The 18,962-nt window shown below is 49.8% G+C and overlaps 1 protein-coding gene across 2 annotated transcripts in view; it reads left to right on the top strand.

The window, feature by feature from the left end:
• The window catches only part of SSH1 (slingshot protein phosphatase 1), a 29,503-nt gene that overhangs the window by 4,758 nt on the left and 5,783 nt on the right, over window positions 1-18,962 (top strand). The window contains exons 1-13 of one of the 2 annotated variants that reach the window (XM_031059472.1): window positions 5,413-5,488; window positions 7,548-7,709; window positions 7,919-8,022; window positions 9,723-9,787; window positions 10,507-10,628; window positions 12,312-12,380; window positions 12,770-12,835; window positions 13,999-14,193; window positions 14,496-14,589; window positions 15,632-15,760; window positions 16,386-16,432; window positions 17,614-17,760; window positions 18,344-18,544. In XM_031059472.1, the coding sequence (XP_030915332.1) occupies window positions 7,938-8,022; window positions 9,723-9,787; window positions 10,507-10,628; window positions 12,312-12,380; window positions 12,770-12,835; window positions 13,999-14,193; window positions 14,496-14,589; window positions 15,632-15,760; window positions 16,386-16,432; window positions 17,614-17,760; window positions 18,344-18,544 (1,220 nt within the window). In that variant the 5' untranslated portion in view covers window positions 5,413-5,488; window positions 7,548-7,709; window positions 7,919-7,937. Of the gene's footprint in view, window positions 1-5,412; window positions 5,489-7,547; window positions 7,710-7,918; window positions 8,023-9,722; window positions 9,788-10,506; window positions 10,629-12,311; window positions 12,381-12,769; window positions 12,836-13,998; window positions 14,194-14,495; window positions 14,590-15,631; window positions 15,761-16,385; window positions 16,433-17,613; window positions 17,761-18,343; window positions 18,545-18,962 lie in introns of those variants that run through there. The other variant, XM_031059471.1, reaches the window with a different exon arrangement.

Raw genomic sequence — 18,962 nt, 5'->3', positions numbered from 1 at the left:
CACACATCCCTTTGCAGCATTTAAATCCCTGATGCAGAATCACTTTACCACTGCACAAAAATAAGCCAAAAATAAGCCCAGATTCAAACAGATTAGGGTGCACAGCACATCCATCAGTTGTTTAGGTTTATCTAGGATCAGGACTCTCCTCTGCAGGGCTTGTCTTCCCTCTCTGAAAATTTTAGTTTCTTGAAGAAATCCTTGCTGCAAGAACTGCTGGTGAAGGAAACCTTCATATCAGGGACCAAGTCAGCCAGAAATGCAGGGTATGGGACAAAATGTCCCGTTCAGATTTCCCAAAAAGCTGCCAGGTTCCTTGTTTGTTCTGTCTGCCATCCAAATGGTCACATCCAACCGTGTCCAACACTTGCATCCCAGTGGAGACTGCTGCCCATGGCTTGGCATCTCCCTCCCAGCCCTGCAAAACATCCTGACCTCCAGCTGTCTGCTTCCCTCTGCAACACCATCCTGCTTGGAAAAGATGCCTTTGGATTGGAGGGGGAAAAGAAGGATGGTCCTGGGGTTTTTACCACCACTTTTCCATTGTGTGTGAACTTTTCCCCTGCCTGGCACTCTGCAGATTTTGGGAATGCTGGCTGTGTACCCTCAGGGGGCTGCAGTCCAGTCAAACACTCGAGGTGTCAGGGCTGAGCCAGAACTTTTCTCACTCTGCTCTCACCGCGCGTGATCCGCCTGGATTTATTTTGTTTTGTTTTTTCCACATTACCAATGTGTCAAGTACTCCCTGGTCTCTGCTGCCTTTTTTGGAGCCGTTCTGAAACCTGGCAGCTCAGCTGGTTTTTGGGTTGCTGTGCCACCAAGATTCCCAGCCGTGCTTCCGATGCCATTGTCTGTGTCCTGGCTGACCTTCACTCACACTGCTCAGGAGCTGCTCCCTTAATCCTTCAAGCTGTTCTTCACCTGCCTTTTCTTTTCCAGCAGCGCCCTTGGAGAGTTTCCACTTGTTTCTCTGGGAGACACTGAGTGGGTGAAATGGGGTGACTTAATAAAATAGTTCCAAGGATTAAAACAAAGGGCTGACAGGAGGAATGCAGGAGGATGGGCCCGTGTGCTGACAGCTCAGCTGGGGAGGAGGACAGGAGCAGGATCAGCTCCTGCCAGGAGCGCGGGTGGAGGCTCCGCCTCTGGTGTGCCCTCCATGCTGGGCATCATCCCACCTCTCCTTCAGCTCAGACACTGCTCTGGGACAGCTCCAGGGCTTGTGGCCTGGCTGCCCCTTTACTTGTGGTCATGGAACAGCAATGGCAGGAACATGGCAACACCCAGAACAGTGACTTGTAGGAAAATACAGGGAGCCAGTGTTCTGGGAATAGTCAGACCACCAGGGAAATCCATGTTGTTGCTTATGCTGAGATCTCTGTGTGTTCCCCTGTGCCAGCTGCTGCTTTCCCATGCCTTGTTCTCCAAGTCCATGATTCCAGGTGAGGGTGAGTTGGTGTGTGGAGCAGCTCTGCCCAGCTGCCACGGCAGGGTGGGTGGCCCTGGGGTTGGCACAGCGGGCTGGGGACAGTCCAGGGCATGCACTGGGGGCTCCGTAGGGTTAATACTCCTTTTCCTAGCAGCTCGTGCAGGCTGAGGTTTGGAGAGGATCTGGCCTGGCCTCCTGAGACAGTGACTGTCACCAAAATGCCATCGTGTTTCAGTGGGAATCTCAGAAACGCTCCTTGGGATTCAGAGCGAGTTCCAAGCCCATGGCGTAGCTGGGTGATGCTGGGATCAGCCTCGTGCCTTTTTGAACTCTGCGATTAATGGGATGAGCAGAAAGGATTTCTTTTTCCTTGTGAAACAATCTCTTTATTTTATTTGGCTTTTCACCATGCAAGTACTAGGGATTCCTAGAATTTTCTCATTCCTGGCTGTTTGGGAGCAGTTCTGTCAATTTACTTTGCGCAAGTCTGCTGGAATGGGGAATGATCCATGATCCTGCTCATTTGTTTGTTTCCCTCTTCCTGCCCTTTCTCTTGGAGGGTTTATCCCAGCTGGTCCTGGGCTGTCTGCAGGCACAGCCTGGATCCTGGGGTTGCCCCCAGGGTGGGATACTCAGAGCTGAGCTGGTTCTGCTCTGTGCAGATCTGGATCCGTGCTGATTGCTGCTCCAGCCCAGTGCGTCCCAGCAGTGGCTGGAGGGACATCATCAGCAGTCTGTTTCTGTTGGGAAATTGCCTTTTGTGGGCTTCATGATTGATTTCATTTTTGTCTTTTTGCCCTTTGTGCCAGAGGAGTTGTGTGTGATGGGCCTGCAGTGTCTGCAGCCCTGTCAGCATTCCCGCTGGGCTGTGGCCCACCATCCCCACGCCTCCGAGCCCAACAATGCACACTCACATTCCCCTTGCTCCCTGCTCTGCTGAGAACAGCAAAGCCTGTTGAGTTTTTTGGTCTCCCCAACATCTCACTCCCTTCAAAACAGATGGGAGAGATGTTTGCTCCTGCAGGGAGGCTTTACAACCAACACCCCCCAGCTGGAGCTGCTGCCTGGCCCCTTCCTGGCACAAAGATGCCCTGGCTGTGTCTGAGGAAGGGGAGATGTTCTCCTTGAGAACCTGCAGCCCACGTTTTGCTTTTCTTCTGGGGGTGACTTGTCTTCAGCTCAGGAGGTCAGGGAATGATGACTTTGAGTGTGGAAGTCATGGTATGGAAAGAGCTTTCCTGCCTTGCATTTCTGGTAGTAAAAACACCTCACCAAGTGGTCCTGAGCAGATCTCTGACCTTACCAGGTGTTTTGGGCTCCTGCAGTCCTGACCACAGGTCAGTTTGTCAGCATATCCCAAATCCTACACATGTACAATAGCACTTTGTTCTCTTTGTTCTAAACCATCTTTGCACACTGGGCTTTTCTAGGTGCTGCTCTCTGGAGAGCACACTGCTCCTGTGGCAGCCCTGCTCCATGTGGGGCTGAGCTGGGACGGCTGTGCTGATATTCCCACCTGTGTTTGTCCCTTTAATCTTTGTGTGGCACGGAGCAAAGGCCGCTTGGACACACTTCACTCAGAGCAGGAGAAGGGACTTGCTGCTGCTGCTGGAGTTCCTGGGGCTGTGCAGTGCCACGGGAAGGAGCAGCTTTGAAGTCCCTTTTTCCCCTCTCCTGTTTTGTGCTGCTCAGGCCCCTTCCAAAGGCCCCTCTGGTGGTCAGGAAGTGTTATCAGATGTGCCTCTATCAGGCCAGAGCAAGCAGTGCCTCCGCCTTAACCGTCGGCTTTTTTGGGGAGCAGGAGCCACACAGCTGCTCTCAACTCTTCCTGTTTCTCTCCTTTCTCTTTGATGTGCTCCTGCCCAGCTTGGGTTGTGCTGCAGTTGTGGTGTGGCTGTGGGACAATGCCAGTCCCCTCTGCTCACTGCTGTGTCCTGCCTAAAATCCACCCTCTGGAATATGGAGGGTCTGGCTGGGCTATGGGAGCATCCAGCAGGGCTGGCTCACCCCTTTTCCAGGGCAGGTTTTTGTTCTTTCTCAGTTGCCTTGAGGTGGCCAAGCTTGTTCCAGACCAAGCAGCAAAAGGGGGGAAGAAAAAAGGGTGAAAAAATCAGTTCTCTTCCTCCTTATCAGCAGGGCTGCAGAAAAGGGAAGTGTGTTCCATTCTGTGGTGCTCTGGAGGCCTGTTTTTCCCTCACCTTATCAGTCTGGAAATGTTTTGAGTAGAAGATGCCATGAAACCCAAAGAACTGGGAGGCATTACCATGTTTGCCTTCGTAAAATCATGACCAATTTTGAGAGAAGTGAATACTCCTTTTCTTGCGGGGATTTGGGTTTTTTTCTTCCTTAAACACAGACTTGGTTGCAGGAGGCTGCTCACTCACCTCAGGCTTGCCTGGGTCTTCCCAGGAAAAGTGGTTTTCTCTTTTCTGGCTCTGTCTGTGGATCTTTATTTTGAGATGAGTTTTGTAGCTATAAATGTGTTAACAGAGTGTTTTCTTGTGTCCTGCAAGATCATTATGGCTTATGTGAGATTCCCCATTAAAACATGGAACTCAAGCACATGAGGATTCCTCCTGGGACACCTCACAGCTGGAGCCACGATGGCAAAGCAAAGTGCCTGGGGAAAACTGTTGTGGGACTGGCATCTGGCTGCCCAGGAGCATGAGCAGCTCTGTCTCTTTTCCCAAAATCCCGTGTTTTTAAGGGATTGCTTACTGGCATTGGGCCGGGGGGGGTGGCATTTTGTCCCGCCGAGAAGGCGCTGCCTATTGTGTTCCTCAGCGGCTCGAAATGGGGTTGATGTGTGTTGCAGCCACGCTCCTCTGGAGCTTTCCCAAAGGGGAAGAAATATTTCCTTTTCAAGTTGAGCAGCACGGAGCCAAAGGATGGAGCAACAGCCTCTGGAGCCGGCTCTCAGCAGGGCTGTGGCCATGAGCACCCTGTCCTTGCCAGCCTCTGGGGGCAGGAGGGACTGTCACTGTCTGTACCCTCCTCCTGGCACTCCTGGCATTTCCCAGGTGTTGGAAGTGTTGGTTTTTCCCTCTTTTAGGGTAATAATTTCCTGGGTTTGGTAAGCTGAGGTCAGGGAGTGGGAGGAGAGCTGGTCTGCAGCTGTACTGGAGCATCAGGGTCCTGGGGCTGTGAGTGGGCTCTGTGTTTATTCGAGAGCCTGAAGTGACTCCTTGTAGAGAAGTTTGTGCTGGTCAGGATTCCTGGAAGGGCATCCAGGGATTGGGTGGTTTCTGTGGTGTGTGCCTGTCAAACTGGGTGAAAGCTGGCTGAGAATGCACAGAGAGCTCCTCATTCCCTGCTCAGGCTGGTGGGACCAGAGTGGCCAAAAGGTGTGTGCCTGCAGAAAGAGTTGAGTTTTGTAAGGAACAAATATTCGGGGAATTCAGTGCTCCCCATCCCCTAACACACAAACACTGAGCACCTGAGAGACTCCTTGTCCAGCAGGAGCTCAGGAATGGCTCTGAAAATCCAACGGGGGAGCTGTACACTGAGGGAAGGACCATTTACATTTCCTGTATCTGTATTAAAGCATTGCTCTCACTGTAAAGGCACGATCAGGCATCAGTCCATAGGATGCTTTTCCTCTAGTCTGTCCCTCCCAGGGAATATGGACTTCCCGCAGCCAGGGGCTGTGTGGGTGCTGATAGGAGCCTCTGGAGCACGAGGGGGGAAGCAAACAAACAAACAAGTCTGGAGGAGGGAAACGATTAGCCGAGCCTCAGCTGGTTGTTTCCCCTCTTGAATGGCTCTCTTTCATCGGGATGTGTTGGGACAAGTGCTTTTTCAAGGCAGGATATCAGTGGAAGACACAGTGTTCCCTAAAAGCCATCCAGTTCCCGGGGAGCATCGGCAGCCGCGATTCCTCTGCTCCGCACAGAAAATACGCTTGACCTTTTCTTTGCCTTCTGCTGTTTTTTATGGGTTTAGAAGCAAAAGGATGTGAGTTTTCCAGCTGGTTATGAATCTTTTCGATTTTGCTGACTTCTGTCTGACGCTGGGGCCACCACGATGCTGCCGCTGTGCGAAGAAAACCAGCCCGAATTAGTATGTATGGGTTGTGCTTTGGGGCATCTGTCACCCCCGCCGAGGGGCAGAGGATGGGATGTTCTTTAATGCCAGGATTTGGTGCTCTTTAGGAGTTGTTTTTTTTTTAATAATGCTCGGAGTTTTAGTTGTTTACTGGGATTGCAGGGTTTAAGAGGGAGTTGTGCCTTGCCTTTCTCCCTGAGCTGTGCCCAGAGCAGTTGTGAGAAGTGGCAGAGCGCAGACAGTTCCCAGAGCGGAGATAAGGGCTGGGCTTGGGTAACGTTGTTGTTACAATGTGGTGTAAACTGTGAGCAAAGAGGCGTTTGGGTGTGTTCCGTGTGTCTGGCACCGTGCTGGGCACATGGAAACCGGGGCTGGTGTGGAGATGGGCAGGGCTGGGGGCACGGGAGGGTTTGTGCAGGGGAGCAATGGGCATTTCAGTGGGAATGGAAACCTTGCTCTCAACGGGCTCCTGGCTTTGCTTTCTGGCTCATTTCCACGCACATGGATACACGGGAATAAAAAATCTGCTCTGTGAGTTGTCCTTTTCCTGGACCACTCACTGCTCCAGCAGCACAGCTTTCCCTTTTGCCTGCAACTCGGAATATTCTGCTTTATTGTCACAGATTTCCTGACTGCAGGAGAGAAGAACATCTGTCAAGATGTATCATCAGAGCAGGAGATCCTGATAACTTTGGGAAAGAGCTCTGCTTTTTCCAAGGTTTTTCCTGCTGTAGAAATCCTAGTCAGTACTTTGAGATCAAAGATCCTTTGGGGTAAAACACTGGAGTAAAATATCCTATTTCAGGATTATTTTTTTTTTGCTTTCCCAAAGGAAATTTTCCCCCAAATTCTCAGGGTGGGAATGCTGTGAATTATCTCCAGGTGCGTGATCTAAGCATTCCCTGCCTCTTGTGAGTGCTGAATATCCCATACATTGTGTGGGGGTCGCTGCCTTTGTGTCACTTCTGGCCTTTTTTAACGCTTTCCTGTGAGGTCTGGGGTGAGAAGGAAACAAGGCTCTTCCTGGCTGGCTCCTGGAAGGAGCCACATTCCCATTTGTTCCCATTTGCAGCTGTGAGTGCTGTTATCCTGAGCCAGGCTGAGCTTGGATCCTGCTCAGACCCAGCCAGTGAGGTGAGGGGGGAATGCTGGAATCCTGTGGGAATGGAAGTGGAGAATTGTTGGAATTAGAGTGTGCTTCTCCTGCTGTGTTTTATTGATCTTGTGGAGCCTGAAATTCAGGCAAAAATTTTAGGTCACTTTTTAAAAGCAACTGAAATCTCTAATTTAAACCTGATCCAGATTTTTCTGGGGAATTCATGAAATTCAGTTGAAACAGGAGGAAGCTTTCCTGGGAATTTGGGCTGTGTTCTTAAGTTAAAAAATCTGAAATGATGTGAATTTCATGTCTGTCCTCACAAAAATGCTGAGGTAGAACAGAGCATTGGGAGCATTACCAGTCACTCCTGGCCCAAGGCAAAGACCATGGATAAAATATGGAATAGATGAGTGCTGGGAGTAGTGACTCCAGTGGGATCATTTGCTGCAGCATAAGGAGCTCCTGTGTAGCACAGCCTCATAATGGAGCATTTCTGTTTAGTGGATGCAGACACTAATTAATGATGATCTATGGCTGCAAGAGTGGGGAGGTGGAAAATTGGGCTTTGGAGCAACAGATGACGCTTGTGCTGTTTGGGGAGCAGAGCAAACACATCCCAAGCAATTCCTGTGCAGCTGAAAGGTGCCTCAGGAGACAGGGATTTCCAGCCATGTGGGAAATGCGACTTCCCTGCTTCTGGCCAAAGTTCTCATGTGAAACACGACTGTGCTGGTGCTGTTCTGCCTTCTCCTCCTCTATGCTCCTGGGTGTCATTTCCCTCTGGAAATGTCACTGTGTTTGCCCAGACTCTCTCCCAGGATGCTGATCCAGGCTCAGCACAGCCCAACCTCTGCTCTTGTGCTGGTTGTTTTTCCCTCAGGGTCCAGAGCTGTGTCCTTTCCCTTGGATGTGCAGGTTCCACCTCCCTTCCCCTTTAAATCTACACAGTTGCAGGTTCTTGTTTTTGCATTCCAGAGAAATGTCAAGAACAGCGGTGAGCAGGAAGTGATGGGCTCAGAACCTGCTCTCCAGTCCACTGCAGGTCTCAGCCTGTAAAAAGTCCAACCCTTTGCTGCTTTTGAGTTGCAGAATTCTAGAATCAAGTGATAAAGTCATTTCCAGCCCATGACAGCTCAGGCAAGTATCTCCTGCAGGGGCCAAGTAATAAAACAGTGCTGGAAAATGACAGATGAATAATCCATGAATAATCCCAGAGTCATGCTGTGCAAGTGGCTGTGGCAAAATCCTACTATTTTAGTGAGGAAAGCACTTCCTTTCCCAGATGTGCACATTTTGCTGCTCTTTCCTTTCAGCTGACTCCTGTGTGGGTTTTTTTTATTTTCCAGCCTCAGCGAGAGCTTTTTCATGGTGAAAGGTGCAGCTCTTTTCTTACAGCAAGGAAACAGCTCCCAGGGCCAGAGAAGCCTCCAGCATCCCCACAAACATGCAGGTAATGATTCAATCCCCTCTGGAGATCCTTTTTCCCTCCCATCCAAAGGGACAGGCTGATGGCAGAGGTGGGTGACACCCCAGCTTGTCCTGGTGAGCCTTGTACAAGCTACTGAGCAAACCCAGGGTTTCAAATTACTGAGTTTTTTATTGGGATCATTGAATTTTGGTTTAAACTTTTATCATTTTCTTGGAACTGTGACTGGAATAGAAACTCTGTGAAACTCATGGCATTTTGCATGGCTTTCTTTAGGCAGGGAAGCCTGTGCAGCCAGAAGGGCTGTGTGGAATATCTCTCCCTGTTTTCCCCTTTGCCACAGAGGAGGAAATGTCACTTGTGCTTCAGTGAGTTAATCTTTGCCTCCCCTTTGCCTTGTGGCAGGGCTGAGTCACAGAGCCCAGCACCCCTTGGGCACTTGGGGATGTCCTGCACATTTCTCCAGGGGCTCTCCCAGCCTCCAGTCATCTGAAACTTGGGACTTTTTGCTTTGGAACTTCCTGTTGCTGGTTTTGTTTGGATGTTGCTGGTCAGAGTAAGGGATGTTTGATCAGGATTTGGGTATCTGGACAGATGTACATTTGTTAGCTCCTCATATCCTGGTTTCAGGAAAACCCCCTTTCCTGTCAGCTCACCACAATCTGCTGGAGTTTATCATGGTTTAAGAACAGACTGTCCTGCTTCCCCCAGTCCCTTCCAGTTGCCAGCCGGTGGGAAGAAATGGCAGGGAGTGGTGTGGTGAGTGTACACACAGATTGGGATGCAGATAAGGGCATCCAGGGAAGTTGATTCTGCTTCCCCAGAGTTTACACCCCCCTGCCTTTGGCACTTTGGGAATAGGTGGGTACTGGGCAAGAAGAACTGGGATTTTGGGGCATTTTGAGAGCAGGAGCCTGTGGGAAAGGCACAGTGTGGTACTGTGTGGTGCTGCTTAGCAAACACTCCAGCACAAAGGGGGTGTTTGAGTGCCAAGCTTGGCTTTGGGTTTCTTTAACTGTCAGCAATTCCACATACCCAGCAAACAGCCCACGGAAGGAATTTTATCTCCCATGGAAAGTTATGAGTGCATTAGTGAGTTATTAGATGGGAACTTGGTTTGTTTTCCTGTAGATTCCTTGTTCCTTTCGTCTGCTTTCCCCAAACAGAAATGTATCCACAGGCCTAGAGCTGAGAGGACTCAGTGCATGAGCAGAGCTTGGAGACAGAAGGGCTCCATCCCCCAAACCAGGCTATTCCTGCAGCCCTTCCCTCTGGAGGTCACTCGTGCTCAGTCACACCCTCTGTAGGGCTGGTGGGGCTGATCCCACCACACTGGGGGTGATTCACAGCTCAAAGTTGTTCTTTTCTCTTTTGTTCCTGTTTTTTTAATCAGAGGTTTTTCCTCCTCTTCTTCCTCACCTGTTCTCATGGCCAAACCTTTCTGTCCTCTCTAGGGTGCTGTAACAGGAAGAGAAATCCTCTCTTGTGCCTGGCACAGGTGGTTTCAATTGATTTGGTGGCTTCCAAATACTGTAAGGTTGGGTTCTCACCCATCCAGGAAATGCCCATCCAAGAATCTCATTGCTCTTAGTGCTCTCTGGGACAGCAAAGCTAATTAGTATTTTTTTGACTTAAAAACATCCACTTACTTAAAAGGTCAAGACTCTGCTGATTCCTAGTGTGGCAGGAGCCCCTTTGTGATGATTGCTGTGCTTTCTGTGCAGGTGACTTGCCCCAGCACCTCCAGGTGATGATCAACCTCCTGCGCTGCGAGGACAGGATCAAACTGGTAAGGACAGGTGCATTTTCCTGCTCTCATTTCTCTTGGAAGTGTTTGCAACAGACCTGTAGAGGAGCAGGAAAAGCATTGGCAAATCCTGGATTTCAGAGCTGCCTTAACTCTGTGCTGGTTTCCAGCCCTACCCCATTTTCCTGACCACTCGTTTTGTCCTGGTCCTTGTGTCCAGCTGTGAGCTGGGTCAGGGAACTGCTCTGTCTGAAATGGGTTGTTGTGTTAGATTTCATTTTCCATCCAGCTGACAAACAGTAATGCAGGAGGAGAGACAGGACCTTGCTGGTTCTCTTGGACATTTTTAAGTCAGCCTTGAAATTGCATCAGCTGGGCTGGGCTTTCTTTTGAAGAAATCTGCAGATAAAAATCTGCTGTAAAAGTCACTTCTCTGCAGAGAAGTTGATGCCAGTTGTGCCTCCTGCAGGACTGAGCTATTTCAGTGAAGGTTTGGGTGTGGGAGAAGCCTGCCTGTTTTCAGTTCAGTGCATGATCAATGTTTTTACACTTCCTGCTTGAAACTTCAGAACAAACCTTTGGGTTACATTTTGTAGCGTTTCCCTAATCTGTAATCTCAGCTCATCTTCGCCTCACCAAAACAGCAACAAGCCTTGCTGTATCTTCCATACTGCACTAAATAAAGCTTTTGGGGGTAGTCAGACCTTGCAAAGCCTTTTGTGCAGCAGTGGCAGCACTAATGAGGCAGAGGTGGTTTGCAGGCCGTGCGTTTGGAGAGCGTGTGGAGCGACCGCGTGCGCTACATGGTGGTGGTGTACAGCAACGGGCGGCAGGACACCGAGGAGAACATCCTGCTGGGAGTGGACTTCTCCAGCAAGGAGAGGTAGGTCTGAGCTGGCAACCAGGCAGGATGGGCTCTTTGGCAGCACCAAACTGTCCCCAGGCAGTTGGGTTACCGGCATCTGCAGATTCCAGCAAGAGAAAGGACGCGGGGATTGCCACAGATACATTTTATGAAAAATCCTTTCCTTAGGGTTTTTTCTCCTGAGAAGCTGAGAGGCCTCAGGAACAAAATGTAAACAATGGTTATCTGCTGCTGTGGAATGCAACAGGTGCATCTGTGATTGGTCTCATGTGGTTGTTTCTAATTAATGGCCAATCACAGTCCAGCTGTCCGGACTGTCTGGTCAGTCACAAGCCATTGTTATCATTCCTATTCTATTCTTAGCTAACCTTCTGATGAATCCTTTCTTCTGTTCTTTTAGTATAGCTTTAATATAATATATATCATAAAATAATAAATCAAATCTTCTGAAACATGGAGTCAGATCCTCATCTCTTCCCTCATCCTAAGACCTCTGTGAACATTGTCACAGGGGATGAGTCTCTTTCAGTCTCTGTGGAATCAAAGGCTGTGGCATCCACCTCACCAGTGGGAGTTTGCTGCCTGCTCCCTGCAAAATGCTCTTGCAGACACATTTGCAAAACTGGAACTCATTCTCTCCCCCAGACTCCAGTGTGTTGATGGAATGATGCAATGGAGCTGCTTTTGTAGTAGCTTTGTTGCCAAATAACGTCAAAAAACAATACTGCAGAAGTGGCTCCAAAACCAACAAACAACTGTGTCAGCAACGAGCTGTTCCTTTTGTCTGACTGATAAGAGCACACAGTATTTGGAAAAGCAAGTGAAATATTTTGTTATTGCAGCCTCTCTCAGATTATTCCAGTTCTGGTGAGTAAACCAAGGCAGAAAAGCTCTTGGCTCAGGGCGAAGGGGCTGGTTAGACAGAGCTGGAGTCAGAGGCTGGAGCTGCCAGGCTGTTGTGTGTGTTCTCCCAAGATTTAACAAGCTGCCCTGCCCTTGTGGTGCAGCCTCTATGGGTTTTGCTTCATTCTGGAAAACCTTAGTGGTGGTTTCCCCTGGAAGGTGGGAAGGGGAAGCTTTGCACAGTAGAGGGATCTCTAGGGAAGCTCCCAGCCGTGCCTTCCTTGTCAGATTATTGTCATTGGCTTTGATGCTGCCTCTGTTCTGCTCTGCAATTCCCATGTGGCATTTCCTTGGTGTGCCACAGCAGGGGAGGTTTGCCATGTCACCTCCATTCTGAAACAACCTTGCATTAATTGGCAACTGGTGATTATTAATGTGAGGCAAGAGGAAGGATGGATTTCTGTTGCTGTCTGCATCCCAATTTCCTTTAAAACCTGAATATCTCAGTAGCTTAATTATTTATGGCTGGAAGTTCCTGGCCTTCATTATAGCAGGGTTTTCTTGCCAGATTGCCTGTCTGAACTGAAAATGTTCTTTTGGGTCAGATAAACCCCTAAAACCCATTTTCATCTGTTCCACCTGTTAGAGTGATCCCATGGAGATTGCACCACGAGTTATCACCTTGTCAGACCTTCAGACTCCAGCTTCCAGTTTTATTTAATGGCCTGAAATATTACAAGAGATTACTAGAGCAAGGCTTGAGGATTTTAAAAATTAAAGAGTATTAATAATTTAGGCTATTGGCATGACCACATTGTGGCCTATATTTAACTTCCTGTCTCACCATCTCTCTTCCAGTAAAAGCTGCACTATAGGAATGGTTCTTCGCCTGTGGAGTGATACTAAAATCCATCTGGATGGGGATGGGTAAGAAACCACATTGGAAGGATAAATGTGAATGTCCTTCCCTACCTGGGGGCTGCTCTAGGAGAGATTCTCCATCACCTTGCAAATGAAGTGCCCAAATTGGATTCATGGCTGCAGAGTCCTCTTATTCAGACAGTGAGTTCTTGTCTTGCTGCCCTCACACTGCTCCTGTGGTTCCAAGGAATGCTCTGAAACCCCACTGAGGACTGGAGCTCCCATTCCTGGCAGCCTTTTGCCATTCATACTTGGGAGGTTGGAAAATCAGTGAGAGAAATTCTCATCCTGATTCTTTTGGCCTGTGGGTGCCCCAGTGCAGTGGCTGTTTGTAGAGAGCAGGTTGGGGTGCAGACAAAAGCAGTTTTTGACTCAATTTTCCCTCTCTCCATCAGTGGCTTCAGCGTGAGCACTGCAGGGAGGATGCACATCTTCAAACCTGTGTCAGTGCAAGCCATGTGGTACGTGAGGGGCTGGGCTCAGGGAGACACTCTCCCTTCTGTCAGTAAATTTTAAAAACTCAGTTGCATTTTAGCCTTCTCCACAATGGGTATTTAGTGAGCTGCAGCAGAGATCTGCTTCCCTGTGTTGGCAGAGGGGCTGTGGGAATCCTGATCCCAAAGCAGGATCTGCTGCTTCAGTTCAGAGCAGCTCTGTGTCCTTCAGCATGGGGGAAGTGGCACCAGGGAGATGAATAAATATGAAAGATGAGCTCAAATTCCAAGAATTTCCTCTCTCTGTGTGTTTCTCTCACTGGCTGACAGAGGAGGTTCAGGGCCCATTGCCAGCCTGTGGCATTCCCTGTGTCCTGCCCCATTCCTGGGGTTCCTGCAGCCCCAGGTGCCCATTCTCCTTCCAGCTCCTGCCACCCCTCCCCTGTGCAGGGATTCCAAAGCCCTGAGCCAGCAAATTCCTCCCTGAAGAGGCTGCTCCACATGGAACTGCATCTCCCTCTGCCTGGGCAATGCTTGGAGCCTGGAGAGATCCCAGTCCCTGCAGCATCTCCTAGAGAGGAGATACAGCTGTGGATCAGGATGTTGTGCTGGGGATGGTTTGGTACAGAAACAAATACAACTCCTGTTCCTGTCAGTTTTGAATTTGGCCCCTCCTGTTGCCAGCCTTGGATGTGGTTGATGTATTCAGTGCAACAATTTCAGAGCAGAGCCTTAAAGAAAGGAAAAATTGAGGAGGGAAGGAAGGAAAAAGTAATGTTAAGATTTGCAAAAACAAATGACCCAATCTGGGCCTTGTCCCTGGAGCCTGTCAGGGGCCAGGAATGCTGGTAAATATGCATCAGGCTCCTTGCTGGAGGTGGTTGGAAAATTGTCCCTGTTCTTTATCTTCCTTTGGCTGTACAAGCTGGTTAATGATTAGATCCCAGAGCAACTTGTGCCTCCTTTTCCCCTATTAATTAGGAGAAGATTTCAGCCCCTGCCTCAGCCCTGCTGTGAGAAGCCCCCAAGGTGCAGTTTGTGCCTCTTTGAGCTCTGACACCATAAATTTCCTGCTTTCAAAGAGCAAACTGCAACAACTAAAGCTGAAAACCACTTTTTCCTCTGTGAAACTCTCTCAGCTCCTGCTTTGTCTGCTCACAGCTGCCCAAATCTCTTCTCCCACCCTGCAGGTCTGCTTTACAGATCCTCCACAAAGCCTGTGAAGTTGCCAGGAGGTACAACTACTTCCCAGGGGGGGTGGCCTTGGTGTGGGCCACCTACTACGAGAGCTGCATCAGCTCGGACCAGAGCTGCATCAACGAGTGGAACGCCATGCAGGACCTGGAGTCCACCCGCCCCGACTCCCCTGCCCTCTTTGTTGACAAGTCAGTGCAGCATTTTATTTGGAAAAGTTTGCTTGGCTCGTGAAGGAAATCTCCCCTTTTCCCTGTTCTTCCTGCCCTGGTTCTTTTCTGGGGCTACAAAAGAGAATTTGTGTGAAATAATCAGACCAGAAACTTCAGCTTGTGATATAATGTATGAGCACCAACAGGCTACTTTTTTTTTGTTATTTTTTTCATTATTCCCATAAAAATTCCCTTTAACCCAAGCCTTTCCCCTCACCCCTCAGTGCTGTGCAGGTGCTGCCAGCCTGGATTCATCCTCTCCTCTTCCTGTTCCTCCCCAGGCCGACGGAAAGGGAACGAACGGAGCGGCTCATTAAAGCCAAGCTCCGGAGCATCATGACCAGCAAGGACCTGGAAAATGTGACTTCCAAGGAGGTAAATATCAAAAATTCTCACTCTTGTTCTTCCTGCCAGACTCCCTCTCTAGAAGAGTGGTGAGCAGGCACCATATGCCTGGGTGTCCCTGGCTTTGGAATGTGCATTTCAACCGTTCTGTAAAGGCTCTGCTCTGGCTTTGCTGCACCTCCCTCCTGAGAAATCAGGATAATCCCAGCATCACAACTCTCTGTCAGGACCTCAGGAACAGCTGTGTGACTTTCAAATTAGATTTGAAGGCTTTATTTTCTTCTTTTTTTTCCTGGACAAATGTCAGAGGACCTTGCAGACAGCATTTTGCTGGTGAGTTTATGGATGGAAAATCACAAATCAAGGCTAGAGCTCGTTTGGATCCATCCCCCAGGCTGGTGTAATCCATCCACCCACAGTGCAGACGTGATCAGAGTGGGAATGGTTCTTTTTGGGGTGGTTTTTGGTTTTTAAGGGAGCTTATTAACATGCAAGTGGTAGGAGGAAGCTGAGAACGTGTCTGTCTGTGGATGTGTTCCTCACTCCTCCTGCAGACAAGCTCTTGTTCTTTATCTCTCAAATTACTATTTTTAAGGAGCAGGTACCCCAAAATACTTTTTTCCCCTCAGATGTTATCTGAAGCTTTATTTAAAGCTCCTTAGTTTGGGGATTTAGGATACCAGGATGCCAGGGCAAGGGACAGTGGTTTTAAATTGCCAGAGGGGAGGGATAGATGGAATATTGGGAAGGAATCCTTCCTGGTGAGGGGCTGGGATGGAATTCCCAGAGAAGCTGGAATCCCTGGAAGTGTCCAAGGCCAGTTTGAACAGGGCTTGGAGCAGCCTGGGATAGTGGAAGGTGTGGAATGAGATGAGCTTTAAGCTCCCTTCCCACACAAACCATTCTGGGGTAATTGGAGAGATGCCACATACTGAAATTCCTGGTCTCCAGAAGGCTGAGTCCCTGTTGCTGTTTTTAATGAAAAAGTGAAAAGTGTTCTGCAGGGAAGTGCCCAGAAATGTTTCTGTTGGACACCAAGGTTCCAGTGCCATCCTTTGTGTTTGCTCTGCAGATCCGAAACGAGCTGGAGAAACACATGAACTGCAACTTGAAGGAATTCAAGGAATTTATAGACAATGAAATGCTGCTGATCCTGGGTCAGATGGACAAACCATCCCTGATTTTTGATCATTTGTACCTGGTGAGTGGCAGAAGCTCCAGGAGAGCTCTGCTGTGCTGTGTCCAATCCTTTGCCACTAGATGGTACTCCAGGCAAAACCAGGCTCTGCCTCTGGAACAAAGACTTCCCAGGGATGAACACTTTGTGCCCATTGGGTCTTTTTGTTGTTGTTCTGGATAGAGTCAGAGGAATTGCTCGTGTTTCAGGGCAAAATCTGCTTCTTAACAGTTTAAAGCTTTCTCTTGTGAAGGTCTGGGGAGAATCCAAGGTGTGAGTACCCCCAGAGATTTAGGATTTGCCTCACTTCTCATGTGTGGCATGTCTGGGATCACAGGTGCATTCACTTTGTTCTCCTGAATTATTTCTCCCTGTGTTTAAAACTGCAGAGTGGCCAGGGGCAGTGATTTGGGATGAGCTCAGTCTCACCCTGGCCTAGAACTAACTGTGGGTGAGTTGTGCCCTGGTCCCTCCTTCAGCAGGTCCCTGCCTGCTCAGGACAGGACATCAATGCCCTATTCCTGTCTCAGAGGCTGTTCCCAGCATTCCTGTCAGCTCAGGAGGATGGCTGGGGCTGGGGGATTGCAGAACCTGAGGGAAAGGGGCTGTTTTGGGGCCCCTTGGAAATGTGTGTTTGTGCCTGTTGCAGGGCTCCGAGTGGAACGCATCAAACCTGGAGGAGCTGCAGGGCTCGGGGTGAGTACTGCTCCTCCCAGCTCCAAACCCTCCACTGTGTGCCTGCAATTCCCCCAGGACCCTGGAGAGGACATTTGCAGGCTCTAGAGATGATTTTACCCCTCAGCCATGGGGTCACTTCACACCAGCAGCTCTGTGGAGAAATCTCTCCAACCTCAGAGAGTGAAAATAACAAAAGTTGTCATTGGTGAGGTCCATCAAGACCTCCATCCCCCAGTGTTCCTGTGCCAGGTGTGAATTCCTGCAGGCTGCAGAGCAGCAAAGGTTGCAGCACTAAGGAAAAAATCTCCATTTCAATGGAGCAGAGCTGCCTGTGGATGAGCAAACTCCTCCTCACCTACCTGGACAGGCAGCTCCAGGTGTCTCTCCCATCCCCATGGTGCTGCTTGGCTCCTTTCCCTGCCACACTTCTTGGATCAGGGGGAATTCTGCCCGTAAATATTTGCTGCTCACTCAAGGCCTGCGCCAGCCTTGCTGTAAGGAACTGAAATTCTTCACAGTTTCAGCACAGCTGAAAATGTTTCATTTGGAGTCCTTGGGAGCAGATGTCTGCACATCTTGGGACAAGGAATCAAGCAGGGTATTAATGATTATGTCTTGCATTGGGATATGCAGTGTCCAAAGGCAAAGCTGGACAAATTCTGAGACAAATATCCTGTGTCCTTGATTTTTCTCAGTGATAGGAGGTGATAAATCAATCTGGACATTCATTCTCGGGTACATTGTTATCCCTGCTGTGATATTTGGCAGGAATGAAGAGATAACTTGTGACTCTCATGGTTTTGGTCAGAAAGAAGGGGAAGGGATGGGATTGCAGCTAAAACCTGCAGCTGGAGATGGTGATTCCTGGGCTGTGTTCCCAGATGATTCACTTCTTTCTGCATCCCCAGAGCTCTGTAGCACAGCAAGGAGTTCCTGGTTGGGGTACACAGACTCGGAGACAGTAAATGGGATAAAATAAATTTCTCCCTCCTGTACCCAGGGCGTTTGGACACTTGGGATGTGCTGGCAATGGGAGGTGGCAGAACAGCCCCTGTGTGTCCTGTGTACCAGGAGTTTAGGATTAGGGCTGTAGGCAAAACCTTACAGCTCGTGTTGGGTTGGATTGCATGGATTCACAGTGTCCCTCAGGGCCTGTTTGGTGACCATGGCAGCTCAGGGTGTCTCTCCTGGTCCCACAGCATTGACTACATCCTGAACGTCACCCGGGAGATCGACAACTTCTTCCCAGGCCTGTTCGCCTACCACAACATCCGCGTGTACGACGAGGAGTCCACGGACCTGCTGGCACACTGGAACGAGGCTTATCACTTCATCAACAAGGCCAAGTGAGTGCTGGGACACCTGGCCCTGGGGGAGGGCACATCCCAGCTCTCTGTGTCTCATCCTGGGCCCTCACGAAGCCACAGGAACTGCAGGGCCTTGGCATCATCGTTCCGTGTTCCTGGAGCGCCCTCGTGCCCTGTCCCATCCTGGACTGGCATTAACCTGTTCTAGCCCAGCATTTTTGTCACTACTTTGTTTTGCTTCCGAAAGGAAATGAGGATGTTTCCTCTTCTGGAGACGTTCTGGAGCTGCTCCAGCTGTGTCTGTGTTGGACCTGCCCCAGCTGTCTCTGCAGACAGAGCCTGTCAAGCCCTGTTCAGCCTCTATGCTCAGCCTTTTCCCAGTGAGCCCAGTATCCAAACACTTGGATGGAGACATGGTGGTCTCTGAAATGAATGAGGCTGCCCATCTCTAACTCCCAGCTTTTCTGGAGAGGGATTCTTCTCCTGGCCCCCATCATCCCAAGCATTCTCCCCTCCAGAGCCGTGGTGCAGGGTGGGCAGAGCACTGTCCCTCCTCTGGTGAATCCATAACAAATCCATAACCAGTGACATGGGATTTATTCTCCTGTTTGTCCTGCTGCAGGAAGAACCACTCCAAGTGCCTGGTGCACTGCAAGATGGGCGTGAGCCGCTCTGCATCCACCGTCATCGCCTACGCCATGAAGGAGTTCGGCTGGTCCCTGGAGAAGGCCTACAACTACGTGAAGCAGAAGCGCAGCATCACGCGGCCCAACGCCGGCTTCATGCGGCAGCTGCTGGAGTACGAGGGCATTTTGGATGCCAGGTAAGGCTTGGGGTGAGTGGGAAGGAAAGGAGCTGGTTGTGGATAACAAAGGCTCTGTTGGTGTCATGCCCGCAGATGTGTGAGGGGTGTAGCCTGAAGGGTCCCTTCTCAAGGGGCCAATCATGCTTTTCTTAAACCTTCCCTGTGCCAGGCTCCCTGCGTGGAAATTAGCTGGGAGAGCTGCTCTGGTGTAATTCAGGGAAGGTTTCTCAGTGCTTGGGAAGCACGTTTGGATTTCTCAGCAGTCAGTGCTGCTCAGCACAGCATTGTTCTTGTTTTATGAGGCAGAACTGAGCTCAGGCCATTCTGGAGGCAAAGTGTTCATGGTTCTGTGCCAAGCCCAGGGCTCTGTCACTGCAAGGGCTGTAGTATTTATCTTCTAAGGACAGAGGAGAGAATGCTGTCCCCTGGGTCAGGA

Source organism: Geospiza fortis, unplaced genomic scaffold, assembly GCF_000277835.1.
Source record: "Geospiza fortis unplaced genomic scaffold, GeoFor_1.0 scaffold145, whole genome shotgun sequence".
Taxonomy (NCBI): domain Eukaryota; kingdom Metazoa; phylum Chordata; class Aves; order Passeriformes; family Thraupidae; genus Geospiza; species Geospiza fortis.
Note: the sequence above shows the minus strand (reverse complement) of the source record. Positions and strands in the feature narration are given on the sequence as shown.